The 26115-nt window shown below is 41.4% G+C and overlaps 1 protein-coding gene across 2 annotated transcripts in view; it reads right to left on the bottom strand.

Annotated features, from left to right (window-relative positions):
• Positions 1 to 26115, bottom strand: part of LOC126234769 (synaptotagmin-15-like) — a 251876-nt gene that overhangs the window by 69758 nt on the left and 156003 nt on the right. Inside the window, exon 2 of one of the 2 annotated variants that reach the window (XM_049943519.1) lies at positions 6790 to 6924. In XM_049943519.1, coding sequence (XP_049799476.1) covers positions 6790 to 6911 — 122 coding nt within the window. In that variant the 5' untranslated portion in view covers positions 6912 to 6924. Of the gene's footprint in view, positions 1 to 6789; positions 6943 to 26115 lie in introns of both variants that reach the window. The other variant, XM_049943517.1, reaches the window with a different exon arrangement.

Below are 26115 nucleotides of genomic sequence, written 5' to 3'. Positions count from 1 at the left end.
GGTCATACGTCTGTACACGAGATTTCCACACTCCTAAACATCCCTAGGTCCACTGTTTCCGATGTGATTCTGAAGTGTAAACATGAAGGGACACGTACAGCACAAAAGCATACAGGCTCACCTTGTCTGTTGACTGACAGAGACCGCCAGACAGTTGAAGAGGTTCGTAATGCGTAATAAGCAGACATGTATCCAGACCATCATGCAGGAATTCCAAACTGCATCAGAATCCACTGCAAGCACTATGACAGTTAGGCAGGAGGTGAGAAAACTTGGATTTCATGGTGGAGCGGCTGCTCATAAGCCACACATCATGCCGGTAAATGCCAAACGACGCCTCGCTTGCTGTAAGGGGTGTAAACATGTACTACTGAACAGTGGAGAAATGTTGTGCGGAGTGTCAAATCACGGTACATAATGTGGTGATCTGATTGCAGTGTGTGGGTATGGCGAATGCCCGGTGAACATCATCTGCCAGCGAGTGTAGTGCCAATAGTAAAATTTTGGGCCGGTGGTGTTATGGTGTGGTTGTGTTTTTCATGGAGGGGGCTGCACCCCTTGTTGTTTTGCATGGCGCTGTCACAGCACAGGCCTACACTGATGTTTTAGGCACCTTCTTGCTACCCACTGTTGAAGAGCAGTTCGGGGATTGTGATTGCATCTTTCAACATGATCTAGCACCTGTTCATAACACACGACCTGTGGTGGAGTGGTTACACGACAATAACATCCCTATAATGGACTGGCCTGCACAGAGTCCTGACCTGAATCGTATTGGCCAGCTTTGGGATGTTTTGGACGCCAACTTTGTGCCAGGCCTCACCGACCAACATCGATACCTCTCCTCATTGCAGCACTGCATGAAGAATGGGCTGCCACTCCCCAAGAAACCCTCCAGCACCTGACTGAACGTATGCCTGCGAGAGTGGAAGCTGTCATCAAGGCTAAGGGTGGGTCAACACCATATTGAATTCCAGCATTACCAATGGAGGGCACCACGAACTTGTAAGTCATTTTCAGCCAGGTATCCAGATAGTTTTGATCACATAGTGTATGACAACAAATGGTGGAAGGCTTCAATGCTACCCAGGGATGAGAGAGCAGAAGTAAATCTTTTATTTACGCGTGATTGTGGACCATCTCTTTCCTTTTCATAACCAAGAAGGTCAGATAAATTGACTGTAATAAAAAACTTCACACTTTGTAAATTAAATCTCTCAACTGCCACTGGAAGGACATATAGACCATCAGATGAAGTGCTGCAAAAAGCCTCAGATTATATTGCAGAAGAATGTGTTGTTACAGCAATTATGTCATTGTTGCTTGGGAGAACCAGGTTAAATCATTTAAAAGAAAATCAAAATGCTTAATTTTAGAATCTACAAGATTCTTGGTGGATCACAATAACATCTTTCTTGCTGAAGATCAGAAAAAAATTTCTCTTTGCGAGGCGCTCAAATAACATATTATGAAATAATAACAGCTACATCATTGTTAGACTATGAACAAGGTGTTGTGTTTACCCATAAAATAAAATTTATTTTAATACGTTCCCATTGGAACACCATCATGAAATTTGGCACACATATTAACAAATAGTGAACAAGTAACACACTGTTTTTACAAAACCAAAAAATATTGTGATTTTGAACTTTTCGAAATTAAGAAGTAATCTCATCTGGGAAAATGCAGCAGCTTTATGAACATTTTCAATTAGCACCTACTTTTAAAGCTCGTAAGAAACTGAATATAATGGCACAAATTTTAGGTCTGTAAGTCATATAGTTTTTGAGACACAGCAATTTTAAGATATAAAAGTAACAAAAATCAGAATTTTGGAAGTTTTAAAAATTAATAACTCAAAAATGAAAGGCCCAAAAAACATTTAATTGGGGATTTTTCATGCAAACAGCTATTATTACAAGTGTATAAAAATTATCAAAATTTGAGATCTCAATAACCACACCATTCATTGATATCACATGGACTGACCCTTGAATATATATACTGATGGCATATGCATCACAATGTTCTGAAATATATTAAACACTTCAACCTCCAGGAAGTGATGTAAGAATACATTAAATGGAAGGCTTTTGAAATTAGAAAAAAATGCTCTAATATAACAATGAAAATTATCAGTTATTGATAATATAATGTAATGGACAGATAAAAAATCTACTCACCTAGCAGCAGGAGGGGAACACACAAAAAAGGATTTAATGTTTACAAGCTTTAGGAGCCAATAGCTCCTTCTTCTGGCAGAAGACAGTAGGTCTCCCCTGACCCGGAGTTCTGGGTGACTTTTCTGAACTGTACCCCTTCCACTAAACCTGTCCAGCCCTTTTCCTTCATCCGTCTTCTTTGCCCTTCAACTCTTCTGCCAGAAGAAGGAGCCAATGGCTCCAAACCTTGTAAATGTTAAATCCTTTTGTGTGTGTGTTCCCCCGCTGCCGCTTGGTAAGTAGATTTTTTATCTGTGCATTTACATTATACTAAAAAATTGCTCTGATATTTGGTGACACTTGCAATGTGCAGAGAATACAGGCCATCAGCAGACTGGATTCTATGTTATCGAAGTATGGTAAAAGACCACACATGAAGTTTTTAGATGAGCACTGGACGCACAAGTGTCATTTTGCCAGTCCAGCTATAAGCATGTGGCATTTGTACTGCCTCCGCCCCCTCCTCCTGTATGTTAAATGTTCAAATAACTAATAGGAACATTGTCAGCTAACTTCATTTACACCAATATTTTGACAGTTGAACATCCTGTTATTTTTTAGGCACAAATGCATGCCTTCAAAATGATGGACTGTTCACCTGTCGAAATATTGGTGATTGTTGAGGATGGTATCCAGCTGCATTTCTGTAAGTTATTGCAACTACAACCTACTCAGTTCAAATGATTTGACAGTTTTTTTGTAATGAGATGAATAAGTCACACATCATCAGTTACTCAGAATATCAGTATGAGCGCTGACTGCCATAAAGAGTGTAGTCAGTAAGATGCTTTGTTTAGTGAAACCAGCAGGCTGAAACTGTGTCTACCAAATGACTGATCAACTGTTACGACAAATCTGAAGAAGTTACCTGAATTATAATTACACTATATTGGAAACAGTAATCTTTTGGAGATGCTGAGACCCAGTTTTGAGATTTGTGTAGCCCTGAGCAATAACTGGAATATGGCATTTCATACTTCATCTACTTTTGCAATGCCAAATAGAATTAGAACTCATTGAACTAGAAGTTTGTTACATATTAGCAACACACTCTCCTGACCTGGGTCCCCCACACGGCAGTCGGCCATGCTAGCCACTCACCTATGGAGGCACACGGATGATGTGTCATGAAACTCTCACTGTTTCTCTGAAACTTCATCACTGCAGTGTCCACAAGTGGCTGGCATGTATAATCACACTGTGAAACATTTGTGTATTGTGTATATAGAATGCAGAAGCACATTCCAAATGCTGATATGGTTTCTCTAGGAGTTTAAGAGAGCCACTATAAATCGTAGGAGCTTCAGCTGGATTTGGTATTTGCAAAGGACTGCTATTATTTTTATTAAGGACAAAAAATACAATTAACTGATGATTCAGCAACAATAGCCTGAAGTGAGGAAGAACAGACTTAGTGCTAAATGTAATGGGGCATGTGTTGGCTATAATTTCAGGTAGACACACAAATAAGTAGAAAGCGACACTGGTGGACATGATTGAGGACCAAATGTCACAGTTGGGGAAGAGGACCTTGAAGATAAGTATACAGTTTTTTATAGGACCTGGGAAGTGGGAAAGATAAACATGATAGGTACACACAAGGCGCAGAAGTAAGGACAATGCCAAAACAACATTTATATGTAGCACCTAATCTCCAGGAAGGTAAAAACTGTGCCTAGTTTTGGATGTATTAAAATGTGTCTGAAATCCGCAAAAAACTGAAATGAACTACAATTGGCCCAAGCCTCAGAAAGTATATGCCAAGTATGTGGATATAGTTGAAATCAGTTCCTTTGAACTTAAACACATCACGTAACAATTCATTTCTCACCTCAAAGTATTTTCAGTGATACGATTATGACCCTCCTACTTTGAATCATATCTACACTGAAACCCTGCTTAACGAGCACCTCCCGCAATGCGCAATTCACATAACGAGCAAAACAAATCATAAAAAAATGACTTGCTTACTGAGCGATGTTTCGCATAATGAGTGACAACGATTTAGTGTGATGTCACCAACCGATGATGCGCAGCGTGGAAAATGTTCAACAATGTGAACATCTTTCACTGTCAGCAGCGCATATGAACACTGTCTTTAGTACATATTGCAGTCTGGGTTTAGCGCCATTTCTGCTACCATCTTAGTGCATCTTCTGATCACACATTTTTCTTAACTTGTGTTCACACAGTGCTTTTTAGTGTGCAAATTTAATAACCTTCATAGGCATATCTCCAAAGATAAAGCCACAAGAAGACGCCCCCAAGTGGAAGAAAATGTTCTTAGAAATGAAATGTAAAATCATTGAAAAATGCAAACATGGTGTGAACACTGCTGATTTAGGATGCACATACGATCAGTCTACATCAGGGCTTAACAACTGGCTGGTTTTGAGCGCGAGTACTCGCGTCTGCTCAGGCATGTGCTCGCGAGCAGGTGCAAGGTCGCGGAGTAGGGTGGGAGGGGAGAGAGGGCAAATGCGCACACACGTTTGAATAGGGCCGCAGCGTGCCTATAGAATTCTCGCCGACTGTGTAACGTTTAAAGTACTACGATCAGCTCTAACAGTCACTTCGCTGGTTAAGAACCATGTCAAGTCGCCGTTGTGTAACCCCAACCATGCTTTCGCAGTTCAACCCCCATTGCGGGGAATCGTATCTGTTTACAGAAAAAGATGGTGTTGCAAAATGTTTAGTATGTCACAAAACGCTGAATTCTTTTAGGAAATTTAATTTGCAACGACATTATATGTCGTACCACGCGAAAGACTACGGAAGTGGAAAATGTGATGGACCAGATCGTGCACAGGAAGTTATTAAACTTAAAAGGAAGCTATCCGAAGAAGATCTGGACGACGAAGAAAAATCAACTGAGGTAGCTCTGAGAGTGAAAATTGCTTTGCTTTTAGCAAAATCCCTGCGCCCCTTCACTGATGGCGATTTAATAAAAGAATGTTTGGTAGTTGCAGCGGAACATTTGTGTCCATCTCAAGTTGAACAGTTTTGGATTGTGCCATTATCTAACATGACCATTATGCGTCGCGTACAGGACATGGTAGACAACGTCCAGAGCCAGCTTGCAAATATCTGTAAAGATTTTATGGCGTATTCACTAGCTCTGGACGAAAGTGTTGATATCACTGGAACAGCGCTGCTTGCCATATTTATTAGAGGTGTTAATAGAGATCTTCAGGTGAGGGAGGAGCTCCTCGATGTAGTAGCCATGGAGAACACTACAACCGGAGGTGATATTTTAAGTAATGTTGAAAATATAGGATTGTCGTGGAATTCTTTAGTTTCAGTGTCTAAAGACAGTGCACCAGCGATGACAGGGAAAAACTGTGCCTAGTTTTGGATGTATTAAAATGTGATGAAATCCGCAAAAAACTGAAATGAACTACAATTGGCCCAAGCCTCAGAAAGTATATGCCAAGTCTTCTTCTGCTTGGAAGAATCTTTGGCCGGAGTGTGTTGCCGAATGTGACTAAGGCATTTGAGTCAGTACCTGTGGAGCCTGTAATGAACAAGATTGTGTTTTTGCCAAGGACATGGGACTAGAATCTGATAACAGTGATACTGATGAACTTGTGGAAATACTGAAGAAATGACCCCTGAAGAGCTTATGGAGTTGTAGTATGGTCCACAGCAGGAAGTTGTGGAGAAGAGTTCTTCAGAGGAGGAAGAGAAGGCGGTAATAACAAAGCAGCAACCTTCTGGTGAAGTAAGAGAAAAGCTGAAAGTATGGGAAACAGTTACATCACAGATGAAAACCATTACCCCAATAAAGCAGTGGCTACGCACACTACAATTTTATTATACAATAATGCTGTGTTCCATTTTCACCAAGTGTTGAAGCATCAGCAAATTCAAATGACTGTAGATAGCTTCCTAGTGAAAAGGAATTGGCTCTGTACCATGAATAATAAAGTACGTAATACTGTATGAATAATTTTCTTTGAATAAGTGGCATGAATAAGATAAAACTTTTAATATTTTTTCTGCATGGAACGCAATACTGATTTTACTTTAGTTTATATGGGATAAATAGTTCTGCTTAACGAGTATTTCACACCATAATAAGATTCTGGAATGAAATGTGTTTGCTATGCAAGCTTCCACTGTATTACAATTCACTGAAATTTTATTATTATATGCTGATATTAACAGGATACTACTTTGACTGCATTTTGCTACTCAAATTGGAAATATAATTACCACATTTAGTGAGTGAGAAATATGGAAGTAATAGCTTCAAAAATAGTAAGTTCTCAGTTTATATCATACCATACATCTGTTACTACATGCTAACCGCTTGGCATGCTAGCATCGCTTAGCTGTCAAAGGGCTGCACTTATTGCCATACAGTTTCACAACTGTTTGTTGTAGACTGTGGTTTCCACCACACATTTTGCCTGTGGAGTCTATGCTGCCACCTTTCTGTTCAACAAGCTGATCATTATTCACCTCACTTTGCACAGAGTATAATATTACATTACTGTAACTGAAGAAATTATAGCAATCAGGAGCATTTAGCAAAGCAATTAAGGGAATGCATTATAAATACCTCGATATGCGGCGAACAGTGTACAGGTGGCCATCTTGAGGTCGTTGGCAGCCTAATAGCGTGGTCTCATCCTGGACACTTGGTTGACAGCAGTCGCAGCACGCGCAGCAACATCGCCACATACCAGGGTCTGCTCTGTTGACAGTATGGAACCTATGAACACAGACATTATGGAAAAAAAGTTATCAGAAATCTCTTTAAGGTTACAGAAAACTTAACTTGAAGTTAAGAAGAAATAGAAAGAAAGGCCTGACCCAAGTTAAAAGTAGAATGTCTGATTACCTTACAGGCTTCTTTTGGATCTTAACTTGATCAATTTGTGCAAAACATTCCTTGTTACACCAGATTTGATATGTGTGATGGTCAAATATTTTCTTTTACTTTCTATATAAGAATAAAACTCATTCTGACTGCAAATCCCTGAACATATTTTTATTTGTTACAACAACAATGATGAAAATAATCATTTAAATTTGGTTTAGAGGCCTTTATAAACAAAAGCGGAGAAAAAGAGAAATTATTTATATTTATATAGATGAGAATTAACATTGTGTGCTGGACTGAGACTCGAACTTAGGACCTTTGCCTTTTGTGCATAAGTGCTCCACCAAATTAGTTACCCATGCACGTCCCACAGCTTTGCTTCTGCTAACACCTTGTCTCCTACCTTCCAAACTGCATATCTGCCCACACTCCACTGCAGAGTGAAAATTTCATTCTGGATAATTAACACTTATGGTGCATAACAAGATGAAAAGTTTTTAAAAGATACCTGTAAATGAGCATATCACAGAACCAGATGTATGCATTAGCTGAGGATTATTGTATTACATAAAAACAAAGTGATAAGTAATATTTCAATCTTGACAAGGAACTCAGCAATTATGAAGTATTCACATAACAATGTGTGCTATAGAATAATACCACCAACTTAACAGTTATTTAATGAGAAAAAATATGTGTAAGACTGACTGACACACATCTGGAGTAACATTTTCTATCTCCAAATTTTAGATGCAGCATTTTTCTTAATATTGAGAAAATTAAAGGTAAATAAAGGATATAAAAAAGAAAGAAGTCACACAGAACCATAGGTCAAGACAGATACTCATTGAGTCTCTGTATGTCCATATTTTCAAAGGTGGCTGTGGGGCCTCAGCTGTTCATACTGAACATCAGATCAAACGCCTTTCAGCCATCTAATTCACAAACAGTTATTTTATTGGGCTATCAGTTTCAGCAATATATTATGCCATCTCCAGGCCCCTGCTTGATATAGTGATCACGTCAAACATCATCAGACACGATGTTTGAAGTGATCACTGTATCAAGCAGGACCCCGAAGATGATGTAATATATCGCTGAAACTGGTAGCCCAAACAGCTGAAAGATGTTTGATTTTACATCAGATATTCATTGGGCACATCTGAAATTGATAGTTGAGGCTTTAACAGCTAAAATTAGAATGACTTGTAGAAAACTGATGACTCATAGAAAAGTAGGCAGAAATGCATCAAAAATCATTTTCGCAGAAATGGTACAAACAGTAAATACAACAAGGACAAGGTAAGATGATGAAACATGAAGAACCTAACAATATCAGCAAGAAGTACAGCTCTCAAGGGATTGCCTTGCAAACAGAAAACTTGGAAATCACCAAATAAACTCCACATAGAATTCCAAATACAGCATTTAATGACATCCATGAAAAATCAGAAGGAAAGTATTAATATGAAGGATAAGAATGGACACATATTGAAACAGACTGCTATATAAAATTTATCGAGATGAAGTTCATCCTGTGAAATCAATTAAACATTGAGAAAAAAAGGAAAGCTAGAGTTGATTAAGAGAATATCATAAGTACAGAACTCCATTTAAAACTCCAAGACATAGATGCCCAAATATGGGAAGTTATGAAGGTCTGGATGATCAAGATTGTCGAGGAAACAACTTCAAAAAGGAGACCTAAGAAACACTAACAGTGGAACCACCAAGATTGTGAGGACGGCCTGATAAAATGAAAGCAGCCACGGCAAGACTCATATTTGGACAAGAAGGAAAATTGGTTTTTAAAATTTAAGCGAGTTTGACAACAAATAGCAAAAGTGGTAAGAAAAGTTAATCATATATATGATAAAGACCAGCACCATTGAATCAAAAATTATTTTCAGATAAATAAGACCTCAAGCCTTCTACAGCCCTCTAAAGGTATAATACCCAAAACCTTTGCTTTTGTAAAAAAAGGAAAACTCGAATTAACAAACAAAGAAAACCGCAAATTATTAGCTAAATATTTAGAGAAACTACAAAACTGTGTCAAACTAGATGAGAGACTTCGTACCTGAACTCCTGAAGTGAAGTTTCTGGAATCGAAGCCACCCGCTGATATGATGAAATCATTCGATACACAAGAAACAACAAAGCAGATGGTGAACATAGAATTATTCCAGAATTGTGGAAACTAGCTGATAAAAATCTATTATGGGCATGAAAATGAATAATGCAGAATACATGCTGAAATGAATTCCAGAAGATTGAAAGTGTGTTTCAATTTGACGCCAACAACTACAACACATACACAGTTCTTTCCAAAGCACTGCTTAATAGGCTAGAGAAGCAGGTAGATGATAGGATCAGGAAGTTTCAAGGTGGATTTTGTAAGAGAGATGAGATACAGAGCAGATCCTGAGACTTAAGCTCATAATCTAAAACAAAGTAGCAAAATGCATACTCTATGTCATCATGTTTGTGAACTTCAAAAAGGCATACAGTTCCACTGATAGAACATATATGTCTCAAACACTGGAAAAGTTTGTTGTGGATGACAAAACAAGAAGTTACATAACAGTAACAGTAACAACCACAGAATCTTAAGTTACATTTTTAGAGGAGATACCTAAAGCTTTTGGGGGGCCAAAAGGTGTTAGATAATGAGATTTTCTATCCCTATTTTAATTGTGTCCCTGAAAATTTGATCCAGGAATGCAAAGACTAATTCATGAAGTGTGGAGTAAACGACCACAAACAAATGGGCTATAACAACAAGAATCTTAAAATTCAGTGTTTGGCTTTTGCCAATGATCTTTCAGTACTGTCTGGAAGCATAACCATCACAACAAGAAAAGTCAATATTTTGATAAGAATTGTAGAAATAACAGGTCTTCAAATATCTTATGCAAAACAAAATAAATGGCAAATATAAATTTATGAACACATATTATGGAAAAATTAAAAGAGTTAATAAGTTTAAGCCTGGAATGCTACACTTATTTTCATTGAAGGGTCTGCTATACTTGGGTACAGGAGTACACCAAATAAAAACGGTCTTTTAAAATGTTTAAAATTTTTTATTTCAAAATAATATAATAAACACTTAACTCACACTTAAGAAAAAAAAGGAAAATGCTCAGAGAGAAAAAAATACACAACTGAAGACATGAAGCACACAATTTTCATTGGTGGTCCAAACAAAAAAACTTTTTACTAATAGCACATTTAACTCTGGATTTCCCGTCTCGAGCCCTAGGACAGAAAACATACTGCCCTGTTGTGGATTCTGGAACACCTTAGGCTTCTTCCTTTGGCAGATCCATAGTATGACTGATGGTTTGACGGATTTCTCTTCTTAAATTTGGTTTTTCAAATGTCTGACATGTTTGGTCACATCATGTCTACAGCTAATCTCTTTAAGTAAGATATTCTGTTCTGAAATATTTCCTTATCATCTGCAGAGCACCCCCTCAACAGTAACATAGATTTGTATCCAGCAATGTTTAATAGGCAAAGAGACCAGCAACAAGTTTTCCTAGCACAAGAATATGAATAACATAACTGGTCTAGCATGTCAACACCACCTTTGGAAGAATTATAAAACTGAATAATTTCCAAGAGTTCTACTGTGTTTGGTTCATCCCCTTCTTAACGCACAGCTGGTTGTAGAAGAACATTCTATTTCTTTTGTTTTGGGGGGCAGTATGGTAACGGGGTAAGGTGGCCAATGAAACAGCTGGAGGAATCTCTTTTTTATATCGCTTTTCTTTTTTCTGTACTAACTACGTTAATTTTCTTGTCTCAAATTCTCTGAGCTGTTTCTATGGATGTAAACCAACTGTTCACAGTTACGTTTCTGTTGGCTCCATGAAAAGAAGAAGTGAGATTTTCACAATACTATCAAACCACAGGTATATTACGTGGTGTAGATCCCTTACCCACATACACTTCTACATCAAGCACATAAAATGTTTTTGCATTGCAGCATATCACTATCTTAATCCCTTACTTGGTTGGCTTGGAAGAAATACGTATTTTAAATTGAGACCAGACTCTAAACACAACTAATTTTTCATCTATTATAGTGTATTCAGAAGGTTCGCATAATTATTTCATTTTGTTTATGGAGCATGCAAATATTTCCCAAAAAGGATTCAATTTCTCTCTCAGTCTTCTCTGCACTCAAGTGTCTTTGTCATCAAATCTGAGACAATGAACTACGAATGTGAAACATGCTACAAGGCAAGGCTGCATGAAATATTCCTATTCCACTGCCTGGGTCAAAGAGGTCTTTTGTAAAGACACCTCCCATTTTAATTGCACCAGCATAGCAGATCATTCCTATAAGAGATTGGATTTCAATATAATCAGTGTTTTCTGAGTAAGAAGGCTTACTGTCTTTAGGTGCTCCATCACTGCAATTTTTATCATCCTTGCTTTTCTTGTATTCAGATCTCTGAGCTTCAATAACTTTGTTAGTGCACTCTCTAATCAAATCTAAATTTTCTGTTGTAAAGCATAGCTGCCAAGCATCCAGTGCACTTTTTACGTATCTTCTTTTGTTTTTGTTCCCTGGTAAGCACGCGACAAGATTCCTATCAGGAGAGCGATGAAGAACTGCTCTATCCCTGCTCCATTTGAATTTATTTTTCCCATAGAGTTTATTTGTAGCCTTTACAATATTCAGCTTCAATGAATCAGAACTCTGAAAATGCGCTGGTGGATTATCTTTATCAGGATCAGAGAAACTGGCACAACTGGACTCCAAATTTGACATGCAAGAGCATCTGATTGTTCTTCTTCATTTTCAGGTTCCTCTCTTTTTAATGTCTGGTATGACCCAATCCTCTTCACTGACTTCATCACTTTCAAAATAAAGGCCTTCAGAAACTGAACTGAAGAGTATATGATGTATTTCGATAATATCCTCTTGCTTTGTAAGGTTGAAAGTCTGTTTTTGAGATGTCATTCCCTTTCACCTATGAAAAGTCAATTTACTGATAATTTTCAATTATCCACTATCATTCTTGAAAAAATAGATAATTTCAGCTTCATTAGTAGCGCTGTTATAATTCCTTTGTTTAAAATAAGTATAAATATACAATTCTTGAGATCATACTTGCAGTTATAAAGAATCTTAGTCCTAATATTTGTTAGACCGATTACAATACACTGGTTTGTACCTGTGCCCCAAGCATTAAATAACATGAAAAGGGTAAAACACTATTGACTCACTGAAGGTAATACTCGTACTGACTTGTTAAGTCATGAAACTATCGGGAAGTGCAGAACTACAGTGCTATTTGTTGGCCACTGGCTACACGTTTTGGAAGCATTGGGTACAGGTGCATAGGTGTACCCTTAGTAGCATTCCAGGGTTCAATATTTTGGTGAGGTAATATGGAAGAATGGCTGTGACAAGTATGCTAGTGAAACCTGAGGAAGGAAGATAAAAATAAAACGTCTTGGCAGATTAAAACTGTGTGCTGGACTAGGATTCGAACCTAGAACCTTTCCTTTCATGGGCTAGTGCTATACTGACTGAGCTACCCAAACACACAGCTTTACTTCCACCTTCTACCTTCCAAATTTCACAGGTAGGACATCAGGTACCACCAGAAGTAAAGCTGTGAGGCTGGATTCGGAGTTGGTAGAGCATTTACTTGTGCAAGGCAAAGGTCCCAGGTTACAATCCCAGTATGGCTTTGGCTGTGTCATGTCTCTGCATCCTTTCTTCCAAGGTGCTAGGTCCACAAGGTATGCATAACTTCCATGAAGTTTGGAAGATGGGACATTAGGTATTGGCAGAAGTAAAGCTGTGTGGAGAATTTGTAAATCATGCTTGGATAGCTCAGTTGGTAGAACACTGCTAAAGGCGAAGGTCTCAGGTTGGTATCATGGCCCAGCACAGATTTAATCTGCCAGGAAGTTTCAAAACTGTGTACAATAAGATCCCTAGCTCTTCTGATGCAAAGTGACAACATTATAACACTTATTAGAATAATAAAACCAGAATGTTTACATGCAGCTGACTTCCTGGATTTAACTACGATAGGAGAAACAGAAAACACAGAAAAGAAAGCGAGGAAAATCCTAAGAAAAATATTGTGGCCAATAAGAAGCAACGGCGAATACATGAACAGACGTAAAGAAAAAATGTACAAGAACACTAGACAATCAATAAATGTAATGATCATAAATTTTTATGATGTTTTACGGCCATGTGGTTCAGAAAAATGAAAACTGGTAAATGGTAAAGTGGTCAAAAATACAGAAACCCTACGAATACTAATCGTAGTGGGTGATATGTCCCACCATCTAATTGTCATTATTTTGCTTTGCATCAAGAAAGATTAACGAATTGTTCTACAGTACGTCAGTAATTTCGAAGGTATGTGAAGTGCTTAGAGCAGCGAAGAAAAGTGATCATGTAGCACTGACCCCAACTAAGCGTAGACAGTAGCGTAATCCAATTTTGTATATTCATTCCATGATGAGAATGGCATCATTGGCTACAGTACCGTAACGAGGTGATCCTGATCCTCTGATAGAACTGAGAACTGCCGGCAGCTAGCCCCCCCCCCCCTTCATTCTAACGAGGTGATCCTGATCCTCTGATAGAACTGAGAACTGCCGGCAGCTAGCCCCCCCCCTCCTTTCATTCTAATGAGGTGATCCTGATCCTCTGATAGAACTGAGAACTGCCGGCAGCTAGCCCCCCCTCCCCTCCTTTCATTCTAACGAGGTGATCCTGATCCTCTGATAGAACTGAGAACTGAAGGCAGCTAGCCCCCCCCCCCTTTCATTCTAACGAGGTGATCCTGATCCTCTGATAGAACTGAGAACCGCCGGCAGCTAGCCCCCCCCCCCCCTTTCATTCTAATGAGGTGATCCTGATCCTCTGATAGAACTGAGAACTGCCGGCAGCTAACACCCCCCCCCCCTTTCATTCTAATGAGGTGATCCTGATCCTCTGATAGAACTGAGAACTGCCGGCAGCTAGCCCCCCCCCCCCTTTCATTCTAACGAGGTGATCCTGATCCTCTGATAGAACTGAGAACTGAAGGCAGCTAGCCCCCCCCCCCCTTTCATTCTAACGAGGTGATCCTGATCCTCTGATAGAACTAAGAACTGCCGGCAGCTACCCCCCCCCCCCTTTCATTCTAACGAGGTGATCCTGATCCTCTGATAGAACTGAGAACTGCCAACAGCTAGCCCCCCCCCCCCCTATCATTCTAATGAGGTGATCCTGATACTCTGATAGAACTGAGAACTGCCGGCAGCTAGCCCCCCCCCCCCCTTTCATTCTAACGAGGTGATCCTGATCCTCTGATAGAACTGAGAACTGCCGGCAGCTACCCCCCCCCTCCTTTCATTCTAACGAGGTGATCCTGATCCTCTGATAGAACTGAGAACTGAAGGCAGCTAGCCCCCCCCCCTTTCATTCTAACGAGGTGATCCTGATCCTCTGATAGAACTGAGAACCGCCGGCAGCTAGCCCCCCCCCCCTTTCATTCTAATGAGGTGATCCTGATCCTCTGATAGAACTGAGAACTGCCGGCAGCTAACCCCCCCCCCCCCTTTCATTCTAATGAGGTGATCCTGATCCTCTGATAGAACTGAGAACTGCCGGCGGCTAGCCACCCCCCCCCCTTTCATTCTAACGAGGTGATCCTGATCCTCTGATAGAAGTGAGAACTGCGGCAGCTACCCCCCCCCCCCCTTTCATTCTAACGAGGTGATCCTGATCCTCTGATAGAAGTGAGAACTGCCGGCAGCTAGCCCCGCCCCCCCCCCCTTTCATTCTAACGAGGTGATCCTGATCCTCTGATAGAAGTGAGAACTGCCGGCAGCTAGCCCCCCCCCCTTCATTCTAACGAGATAATCCTGATCCTCTGATAGAACTGAGAACTGCCGGCAGCTAGCCCCCCCCCCCTTTCATTCTAACGAGGTGATCCTGATCCTCTGATAGAACTGAGAACTGCCGGCAGCTAGCCCCCCCCCCCTCCTTTCATTCTAACGAGGTGATCCTGATCCTCTGATAGAACTGAGAACTGAAGGCAGCTAGCCCCCCCCCCCCCTTTCATTCTAACGAGGTGATCCTGATCCTCTGATAGAACTGAGAACCGCCGGCAGCTAGCCCCCCCCCCCCTCTCATTCTAATGAGGTGATCCTGATCCTCTGATAGAACTGAGAACTGCCGGCAGCTAACCCCCCCCCCCCCTTTCATTCTAATGAGGTGATCCTGATCCTCTGATAGAACTGAGAACTGCCGGCAGCTAGCCCCCCCCCCCCCTTTCATTCTAATGAGGTGATCCTGATCCTCTGATAGAACTGAGAACTGCCGGCAGCTAGCCCCCCCCCCCCTCCTTTCATTCTAATGAGGTGATCCTGATCCTCTGATAGAACTGAGAACCGCTGGCAGCTAACCCCCCCCCCCCCTTTCATTCTAATGAGGTGATCCTGATCCTCTGATAGAACTGAGAACTGCCGGCAGCTAGCCACCCCCCCCCCTTTCATTCTAACGAGGTGATCCTGATCCTCTGATAGAAGTGAGAACTGCCGGCAGCTACCCCCCCCCCCTTTCATTCTAACGAGGTGATCCTGATCCTCTGATAGAACTGAGAACTGCCGGCAGCTAGCCCCCCCCCCCCCCTTTCATTCTAATGAGGTGATCCTGATCCTCTGATAGAACTGAGAACCGCCGGCAGCTAGCCCCCCCCCCCTCTCATTCTAATGAGGTGATCCTGATCCTCTGATAGAACTGAGAACCGCTGGCAGCTAACCCCCCCCCCCCCCTTTCATTCTAACGAGGTGATCCTGATCCTCTGATAGAAGTGAGAACTGCCGGCAGCTACCCCCCCCCCCCCTTTCATTCTAACGAGGTGATCCTGATCCTCTGATAGAAGTGAGAACTGCCGGCAGCTAGCCCCCCCCCCCTTTCATTCTAACGAGGTGATCCTGATCCTCTGATAGAACTGAGAACTGCCGGCAGCTAGCCACCCCCCCCCTTTCATTCTAACGAGGTGATCCTGATCCTCTGATAGAAGTGAGAACTGCCGGCAGCTACCCCCCCCCCTTTCATTCTAACGAGGTGATCCTGATCCTCTGATAGAAGTGAGAACTGCCGGCAGCTAGCCCCCCCCCCCCTTTCATTCTAACGAGGTGATCCTGATCCTCTGATAGAAGTGAGAACTGCCGGCAGCTAGCCCCCCCCCCCCCCTTTCATTCTAACGAGGTGATACTGATCCTCTGATAGAAGTGAGAACTGCCGGCAGCTAGCCCCGCCCCCCCCCCCCCTCTTTCATTCTAACGAGGTGATCCTGATCCTCTGATAGAACTGAGAACTGCCGGCAGCTAGCCCCCCCCCCCCCTTTCATTCTAACGAGGTGATACTGATCCTCTGATAGAAGTGAGAACTGCCGGCAGCTAGCCCCGCCCCCCCCCCCCCTCTTTCATTCTAACGAGGTGATCCTGATCCTCTGATAGAACTGAGAACTGCCGGCAGCTAGCCCCCCCCCCCCCCCCTTCTTTCATTCTAACGAGGTGATCCTGATCCTCTGATAGGACTGAGAACTGCCGGCAGCTAGCCCCCCCCCCCTCCCCTTTCATTCTACACAACGTTCGGACGCGCGCACAGGAACGATCATAAAACATAAAACTACGTTTAAGCAACTTTTCCTACGTTGGTACGCGCGCTTAAGAACTACATGTTCATAAGGATGCGATTGGCAGGCACAGCGAAAACGACTGAGCAGTGAGGTTTGGTACAAGTACTACATAGGTTAAACGCTTAGCACAGTAATTAACAAAGAAACTTCATTTTTGATGATTCAGCGTGTGTCAGAGTTTCATTCACATCTGGATAACAAAAATACGTATCGTTGCCACAAATCGCAAAATTGCGGTGAAATAGTCAACATCCGCTCACCGACTTTCCAGATCCTAAAACACTGTAGTCAATTAGCCGTTAGAGCTTTATTTTTGAATCTTTGTACACGGCAGCTGTTGGAACCGAGCGCACAGTCGCCACACAAACCCACACATCGATAGACTTCTGTTCGTTGGCAGTCATTTCTTTGCGATGCTAGTTGGACTACAATTAACAGTGTAGAAATGTCACTTTCACAATAGCGTGAATTCACAGCCGCAGGTGTCCTCCTATTTCCCGTCAGTTTTTGCAACCTCGTTGGTTCAACTGGGGCCTATCTCGCGATTCCCTAGGCACTTCGGCTGTACGGCTTGTCTCCAAAAACTGCAATCTAATGTAACCTACTTCAGATGTATAATAATTGGAGCAGGGTTTATTGAATGTCTCATGCCTGGAGGCTTAAGGAATTTGTACAGTCTTGTAGTACCGCAGCCATGCTTAATGCTGACATCTTGACATCTGCGTAGATGCTCCAACAATGGACCTCTTTATTTTACAGCTACAGTTCTACATGAAATGTACCAAATACACCATTGTTCAAGTGCTTTCTACGGTCGGTTTAGATAAGGCCAGTTGTACTATAACTTCATAAAGATATAACTCTTGATACTGTTCACTTTCTACACTTAATAGAAAGTGCTTATGTTTTGCTCCTTTGCTTAGCCACTGAGCCAGATGCAGATATAAATACCACAACGCTTATTGGGTTTAGCATTTTCGTAGCATTTTTTTCTTCGTAGAATCACTGTCAACAGTGGACTCGTACAACAATGCCCTATTCAAGTAACATTGTTGACTCATTCGGAATTATATTTGACGCTGATGCACTGTGCATGGAACGTGTCCCACATATGTTTGATAAATCTTACATAGGCCTATTAATGGCATAATGTTGTCTTTTTTGTTACGCACATTTACGAGAGAAGCGCGAGCTACAGCTGACTCGTTCAGGACTGAAAGCAATAGTGCACTGTGTGGTGATGAGAAGCCCTGTTCTTTGATGAGCAAATTCTGACGATGAAAGTTTCACCACAAGTGTTTGAACTCCATTAGCTCCTCTTCTAACAGTGATATGAGAAAAAACATACCTTACAGGTAAAAGAAAGCATAGGTCACACGCGTCTACAAGAAGGGTATAAAACTATTGACAAATATAACCGATGTCCATTTATGTGGACTCTTAGAATACATTAACGAAAATACGATCGTATGTGTTATCAAATAATATTTGTCACGGGACTGAGGATTGCTTAGTAGGAAGAACGCAGCATGTCATCTTGGACAGAGAATCATTGACATATGTAGGAGTAACTTCAGGTGTGCCCCAGGGAAGTGTATTGGGACTCTTTGCTGTTCATGTCGTGCATTAATGACCTGCCAGACAACACTAATAGTGACCTTTGACTTTGATTGCACATAATAGAGTTGTCTATGATGAAGTGCTTTCTGGTAAATGCTGCACGAATATTCAGTCTGATACTTGGTAAGATTTAAAAGTGGAGCAAACACTGAGAACTTGCTTTAAAAGTTCAGAAATGGAATCTATGCGCTTCACAAGACTCAAAAACATAGTACTTTTTGAACACAATATCAGTGAGCCATAATTGGTACCAGTCAGCTCATACAAATTTGTAGGATTATGAAATGGAGTGATCATATAGGCTCAGTCGTTGGTAAAGCTGATGGCAGACTTCGGTGCTTTGGTAGAACCCTGGGAAAATCAGTCGACAAAAAATGAATACTATCAAACCACTCGTGCGACCCAACGTAGAAATTTGCCCAGATGTGTGGGACCTATCCCACACAGATATGAGAAGATACGTTGAACGTACCGATATACAAGGATTGGCAAAGGTTCGTTTGACCTCCAGAACAGCGCCACGAAGATGCCGAACAACCTAATTTGCCGGACGCCTGAGGACAGACGTCAGCCATCCCGCAAAAGCCAACTTATAAAGCGTTTAGAACCAGTATTAGGTGAGGAATCTACTAAAAGCTCGTAAGTATTGCCCCGGAGCTGTCGCGAAGATTGATTAGACCAAATACAGAGGCATTCGATTTAGGTAGTAATTCTTCCCTCCTCCATATGCGAATGGAGCTGTAAACGGAAATATCCTCTGCACGCCCTCCACAGCGATTTGCAGCGTAGAGACGTATTACGTAGAACTGGATATCTTTGGGAATAGCACAGCGCCCCAAGAAAGCCTTAGCAACTTTGGTTGCCATATGTTCCAGAGCGCCGCGCATAAAAAGAGGTTTTTTTCCAAAGCTGGTACCTTGGGTTCTGTTGGTCATAGAAAGGCAGGGTCAAGTGTTTTGGATATCCCTTGGGCTAGGAACCATAATATACCCAGCAGAAGGATCGTCTTACTGTAATTATCTTACGGTACCGGGTCTGTTTTGGAATCTTACACAGTTCTTCCAGCTTAGGGAAATAGGTTGGTTCTTTTTGCATTAGATGCAGTCTACCGTGCGCCTTAAGGAACTTACTAAAGCACCATTTAGTTCACTCGCGGTTTTCACTATTTTTTCGCCGTCAGCCGCGTATATATGAATAACTAACGGCAGCAAATTGCTCAAAGTCAAACAGTATATTCTCTAGGCCTTTACCCAGAAGTGCCAGCCTCCCGTTTTCAAAATTATTTTTCAGTTATCGAGAAACACCACAAAAACACGGTTTCTCAGTACCAAAACAGATCCGCGTAATCCAACACCACGATGCATAGCAAGTGGCTGAAATTTTCACAATATATTCCTAATGCCACGATCTCTAACAGTCCTGAAAATTTTCTTGGTAATTTGTCCCATTTTCGAGGAACAGAAGTTCATAGTTACCCTACTTGTACACGTAAAATATGCTCGTAAAATCCGATGTGAGACGAAATCTAAGTAACAAAAAAACTCAGCAAATTGCTCAAATTTTAACGTAATATTCTCTAGGCATTTATCTAGAAGTGCCATCTTCCGTTTTCAAAACTCTTTATCCGTTATCGAAGATCACCCCAAAAACATGGTTTTTGGATGCCAAAAGCGAGCCACGGCTTCCAAGGCGGCTGTGCACAGCAAATGGCTAAAATTTTTATGATATATTCCTAATGTTCCGATCCGGAGCAGCCTTAAAAATTTTCTTGATCTCTTCATTCGTTTCCGAGATGCAGTAGTTCAAAGCTACCTTACTTGTAGACGTTAACTAGGCACAGTGTGAGGCGAAAACGCAGCTTATAAAGCAACGTAGCACGGAGAAATATGCTGTACAGTGTCTCCGTTATCATCACAAGGGTTCTGGGAACCCCATGTTGTAATACTGAAGCGCAAGCAATATTTTTTGTGCGCGTAAAATTCGGTCTTAGGCGTAAAATTAGTTTTGCGTTATTCCAATTTCACATAAGTAAACTATCAAAATTTTACTGACCCGTCAAGTTATTTTCATGTGAGTGAAATGCCCTTGAGTGAAATGCCCTGCTGTAACAGGGGAAAAAAGGTAAATAGCGGAAAAATGCTTCTATCGGAACATAAAAAAGGCGAATATGGTCCTTGTTAAAAGCCTGACTGAGAAGTAAGGTATCAGCTGCCTCATGCTACCTTCCTCAGCACCTTTAAAAATTTTCCCAAGAATTTTGGTATGCGAACATATTCGCGCTTTCTTATGCTGAGAGAGAACGAGGTAGTGGGAAAGAGACCGAAAAGTAATAAATACTGGAAAATAGTAGACAGTGGTTGTGGTATACAAAGAGTGAAGGAGACATTGGCAGTTTTAGAGAAAGGGAGGGTCACTGTGGCAAATGGAACATAACAGACAGTGAGAGGAAAAGAGTGAAGGAGACAGTGCCAATGGGACAGGAATAAAGAGAAGGAGAAAGTGGAAGTGGGAGAGCTGGTGATAATGAGACAGAGTCTACGACAATGACAACGAAGCTAGACGGGGATGAAGGATTTCAACAATGGATAAGTAGGTGGGAGCCAGTTACCATTATGGGAGATTGAGGGAATGCATGTTGAAAACAGCGTGAATATGTTCGCGTGTCAAACATTTTTAAGAAAATTTGTGAAGGTGCTAAGGAAGATGGAATGAGGAAGCTGTTACCCAGCTATTCAATCAGAATCCTTTAAACAGGAGCATATTTGCCTTTTCCTGCGCTCCGATAGGAGTATTTTTCCACCGGTCTAGCTTCTTGATTAGCTTAATGAGTTTAGAAAGTGGGCCGCACGGGGTAGCCGCGTGGTGTAAGGGCACTTGCCACGGTTCGCGCGGCTCCCCCCATCTGAGGTTCGAGTCCTCTCTCGGACATGGGTGTGTGTGTTGTCCTTAGCGTAAGTTAGGTTAGATTAAGTAGTGTGTAGGTCTAGGGACCGATGACCTCAGCAGTTTGGTTCCATGGAAGCTTACCACAAATTAAAATTAAACAATTAGAAAGTGGCTTTATAAGAATGAGTATCTGGTAAGTTGACGAAGACTGAAGATTGTTATACGTGAAACGTTGGTGTGTTGTGTACTGAACAAGTGTATGAGTTTGTGAAGCTAAGTGAAAGCCCTTGTGTACCTTCAAATGACTTTCGATGATTTCATGGCTATTGTATGTCTGTTCCGCGTGTGTACTTGGGTAGGGTATGGATCTACTGCGTAACTCTTATTCTGCAAAGACAGCAGGTTTCTCGCGTGTCTGTGCCAACACAGACAACACTTGTGATTCAGACGCCATTGGGTGCAAAATTATTGTTCTACTGGTAAACTCCCAGCCTTCACGGAACAGAGACTACAAGTACAGAGTAGTGCCAGATTCACTGCGAACTCTGTTAGTTTACTGGCAAGGAATAATCTCATATTTTGATTAAAACGTAAATACATCTTGAAATGATTCGATTCTAAGTTCCGGCTGAGAACGGCGATGTGATGGTCGAGTTGTTGCAGGGTGGAAGTTAGCATGAAGGCCTCTTTCAAACGGAATTGTTTTGATCGTCCAAGCTTTGTACCAATTGTGATAGTTTCTGTGGAGGTGGACTTCAGATAAATTTAAATTTTGAACTTGGATTTTATGTAATTTTTAGGTAACTGCTGAGCGCTATGTTGCCATTGTAGCTGCAGAAATTGTTCCCGTATTGTCATCCTAAAAATTACATTCATTTGCAATTTTCTATGCACACATGTAGGTCTTATTTCGGAATATGCTCTTACGCTCCACGAGTATGTTTCAGTTACCACAAAGCGTCTCAGCGTTCAGGGTAATAAGTTCCGAGAACATCCTTGGTACATTATGTTTGTCAACGAAAGCGAAAGGTGTGTGGGTAGAATGTTTATGTTGAACTGAACTGAAAAACTGGCGGATCCTTGAAGATAGATGCCAACTATTCAGCCACAGCTACTTACAGAGTTTTAAGAACCAGTATCGGGTGATGAATCTAGCAATGTATTAAAACCCTGTCCATATCGTCTAGACTAATTACAACGTTCAGAGGCAAAACAGTCCCTTGTTCCAACGCTTCATACGTCAATGTCTCCTTGAATTAAAATGGCAACGCGTGCCCTCTATGTCGTATCATTATTACGGATTCAGGTGTCTACATCACAGATGAAATCAATAACTGAAATATGTCGAAACTCTCCTTTTTCTTAGTGTGGCGTACTTAAACCCTCAGGCGACTATGTGATGAGAAGGAAATAAATGTTGTTCCTTTATGTTTATCTGTATTAGTAGCATCGCATCTAAGATGTTTTAAAAGTCTTATTATAATTATATATTCCAAACAGTCTTATTACAACGAATCGTACCATTATCGTCTTTCTACTGTTCTTGCAATTAGCGTTGTGGAAGAGAAAATGGAACACCAACTCCACAATACAAAGTATTAATAACAATGTAGAATAAATATAGACTCTAAATTTCATGCATTGTTCAGTAAGGAACCAATAAATTCGATGCACTCTGGTCTCATTACCGTACTTGCCATTTCCTGCATGCCGTGTCTCTTTTCTCGTTACCTGGACACTTCCCACAACAGCTGTCACTCTCGTAGAAGACACATGCTGACGTATACTGTTTGACAAAGATTTTATTGCTTTCGCGTCACAAGGGGCTACTTTCTGTGATGATCACGTGGAAGCGAATAATATTGTTACGATGTACACGTTCATAGCAAATTCGTGCCGATACTGTTGAATGCGAAGGAACTGTAAGTTACAGTTTGTAAAAAGAGAAGTATTAATGTACAGAAGGGTAAATTTTGCTTCGTAAAAGACATTTTGATATAGATATACCGGTAAACTACATAGAGCAAATAACTCTGGAGAGAGCATTGCGTTCTGCGCATGTTGTCAACATTAAACCAGGATTGCCACGTGTTTTCGGGACTTCGCTGTGCGTGTGTGCTCTCTGCAGCGTTTGAAGTTTATAATATCAAGAGTTTTTGTTGTGTTTCACCGTTTGTTGATAGTGTAATAGCGATGGTGAATTACTGTTGTTGCAACGGATGCAAAGAAAAATATATGAAAGGATGGATAGTAACTTTTCATGGGTACATACCATGTAGCTCTAATTATAGTTATCATATTAGTAAGAGACACTGTATATGTTTAAAAATTTCGAGACGCAGTATAATTAAGGCTTCATTCTTCCGACCTATTTTTCTACGATTTAATGACTATATAATAGATATTACGGCTCGTACGAAAGCTTACAAACAATCGCTTCCTCTCGTAAATTTGCTAGTGGAACAGGAAAGAGAATGGTTTGTTGTTTCAGCAAATACTATCCTCCATGCGTTTATCAGTGACTTGTCGACTATGTATATAGATTACTCAGCCAACTACTATTTATTTAATAAACTGGGAGCAAGCACGTAAAATGCCTTAAATAAATACTTCAAAGTGTCGCCAGTAAGAAAAATTGTGCTTCAGGTCGCAAAAACGAGAAAATAAATAGCAGAAAAAAGGACGAATTAGCAGGGATATAATAGCTAATGTGTGGCAAATTTGGTGTTTTTCGGATACTTGCAAAAGTACTAGCGTGCTGTCAAGTCGTTTTGCAAGATTATCACTGCAAAAATGTACGTCAGGCTCTGTAATTCTGTAAAGTGCCGTATCGTACCGAAAACTACGAAAAATCTAGTGCAGCTGAACGGTGACACCTATCGCAAAGAAGCAGGATGTAATATCACTTGCCCTTAAAAGTTACGTAGCTGGTTTACTCCCGGTTTGGATGCTGTTAAAATGTCTGCGCAACATATATAAATAATCCACCACACGTACGAAAAGAATCCGTCTGTACTAGGGATGCAGTGACATTCCAAATATACAGCGCGCTATAAGGACAAACACACGACGTCCCGAGAAGACGTGACCAGGCCGGCAATGTATGTTGACAAGACAAAATCTGTTCTGCGCATGAGAATGCTCACTCCAGAGATATTTACTCTATGGTAAACTAGAAAGAGAAGACAGTCCGTCTGCCCACGTAAGCACACTACACACTTTTGTTCCACCTTTGCTTCACTTTATTACTTCTTGTTTCTTTTGTTTTCTGGCTACAAATGTCAAACTGCTCTGCGTCGAAAAGCGGCTGTTCCACACGGCAGGGTGAAAGAGGCTAACGCTGTATGAACCATTTTCATTTAGTTGTACCCATAACCATGATAACAAATTGTACAAAAATACAATTTAAGTTTTCAGGGAACAAAATAAAGACTGTGGGCGGGGGAGGGAGGGGGCAGGTTTCTAAAATTGCCATTTTTATATAAATTTGTCAGGAAGTTCACAAACTTAATGTATCCCGGATGATTAACAGGTTTTCATTCAATGTTTTTAAGGTATATTATATTGCTACGCAAATGGTATGCATATTCCGTTGGTACACTCCTTTGCAAAACTTAAGGATGAAAGTAACGTTCGTAGTTAAGTGTCGCTGCCAAGTAATATAGTTCGATGAAACTTGGGCCATACATACACCACTGGCCATTAAAATTACTACACCACAAAGATGACGTGCTACAGACGCGAAATTTAACCGACAGGAAGAAGATGCAGTGATACGCAAATGATTAGCTTTTCAGAGCATTCACACAAGGTTGGCGCCAGTGGCGACACCTACAACGTGCTGACGTGAGGAGAGTTTCCAACCGATTTCTCATACACAAACAGCAGTTGACCGGTGTTGCCTGGTGAAACGTCGTTGTTTTGCCTTGTGTAAGGAGGAGAAATGCGTACCATCACGTTTCCGACTTTGATAAAGGTCGGATTGTAGCCTATCGCGATTGCGGTTTATCGTATCGCGACATTGCTGCTCGCGTTGGTCGAGATCCAATGACTGTTAGCAGAATTTGGAATCTGTGGGTTCAGGAGGGTAATACGAACGCCCTGCTGGATCCCAACGGCCTCGTATCACTAGCAGTCGAGATGACAGGCATCTTATCCGCATGGCTGTAACGGATCGTGCAGCCACGTATCGATCCCTGAGTCAACAGATGGGGACGTTTGCAAGACAACAACCATCTGCACGAACAGTTCGACGACGTTTGCAGCAGCATGGACTATCACATCGATTGCTGCAGTTCCCCTTGACGCTGCATCACAGACAGGAGCGCCTGCGATGGTGTACTCAACGACGAACCTGGGTGCACGAATGGCAAAACGTCATTTTTTGAGATGAATCCAGGTTCTGTTAACAGCATCATGATGGACGTGGACAGTGGACGTTACATTTAAGATGTGTCACGACCCTGGCTCTACCATTCATTCGATCCCTGCGAAACCCTACATTTGAGCAGGATAATGCACGGCCGCATGTAGCAGGTCCTGTACGGGCCATTCTGGATACAGAAAATGTTCGACTGCTGCTCTGGCCAGCACATTCTCCAGATCTCTCACTAACTGAAAACGTCTGGTCAATGGTGGCCGAGCAACTGGCTCGTCACAATACGCCAGTCACTACTCTTGATGAACTGTGGTATTGTGTTGAAGCTGCATGGGCAGCTGTACCTGTACAGGCCATCCAAGCTCTGTTTGACTCAATGCCCAGGCGTATCAAGGCCGTTATTACGGCCAGAGGTAGTTGTTCTGGGTACTGATTTCACAGGATCTATGCACCCAAATTGCGTGAAAATGTAATCACATGTCTGTTCTAGTATAATAT

The sequence above is a fragment of the Schistocerca nitens genome, chromosome 2 (genome assembly GCF_023898315.1).
Source record: "Schistocerca nitens isolate TAMUIC-IGC-003100 chromosome 2, iqSchNite1.1, whole genome shotgun sequence".
Lineage (NCBI taxonomy): Eukaryota > Metazoa > Arthropoda > Insecta > Orthoptera > Acrididae > Schistocerca > Schistocerca nitens.
This window is presented reverse-complemented; position numbering and strand designations above follow the sequence as displayed.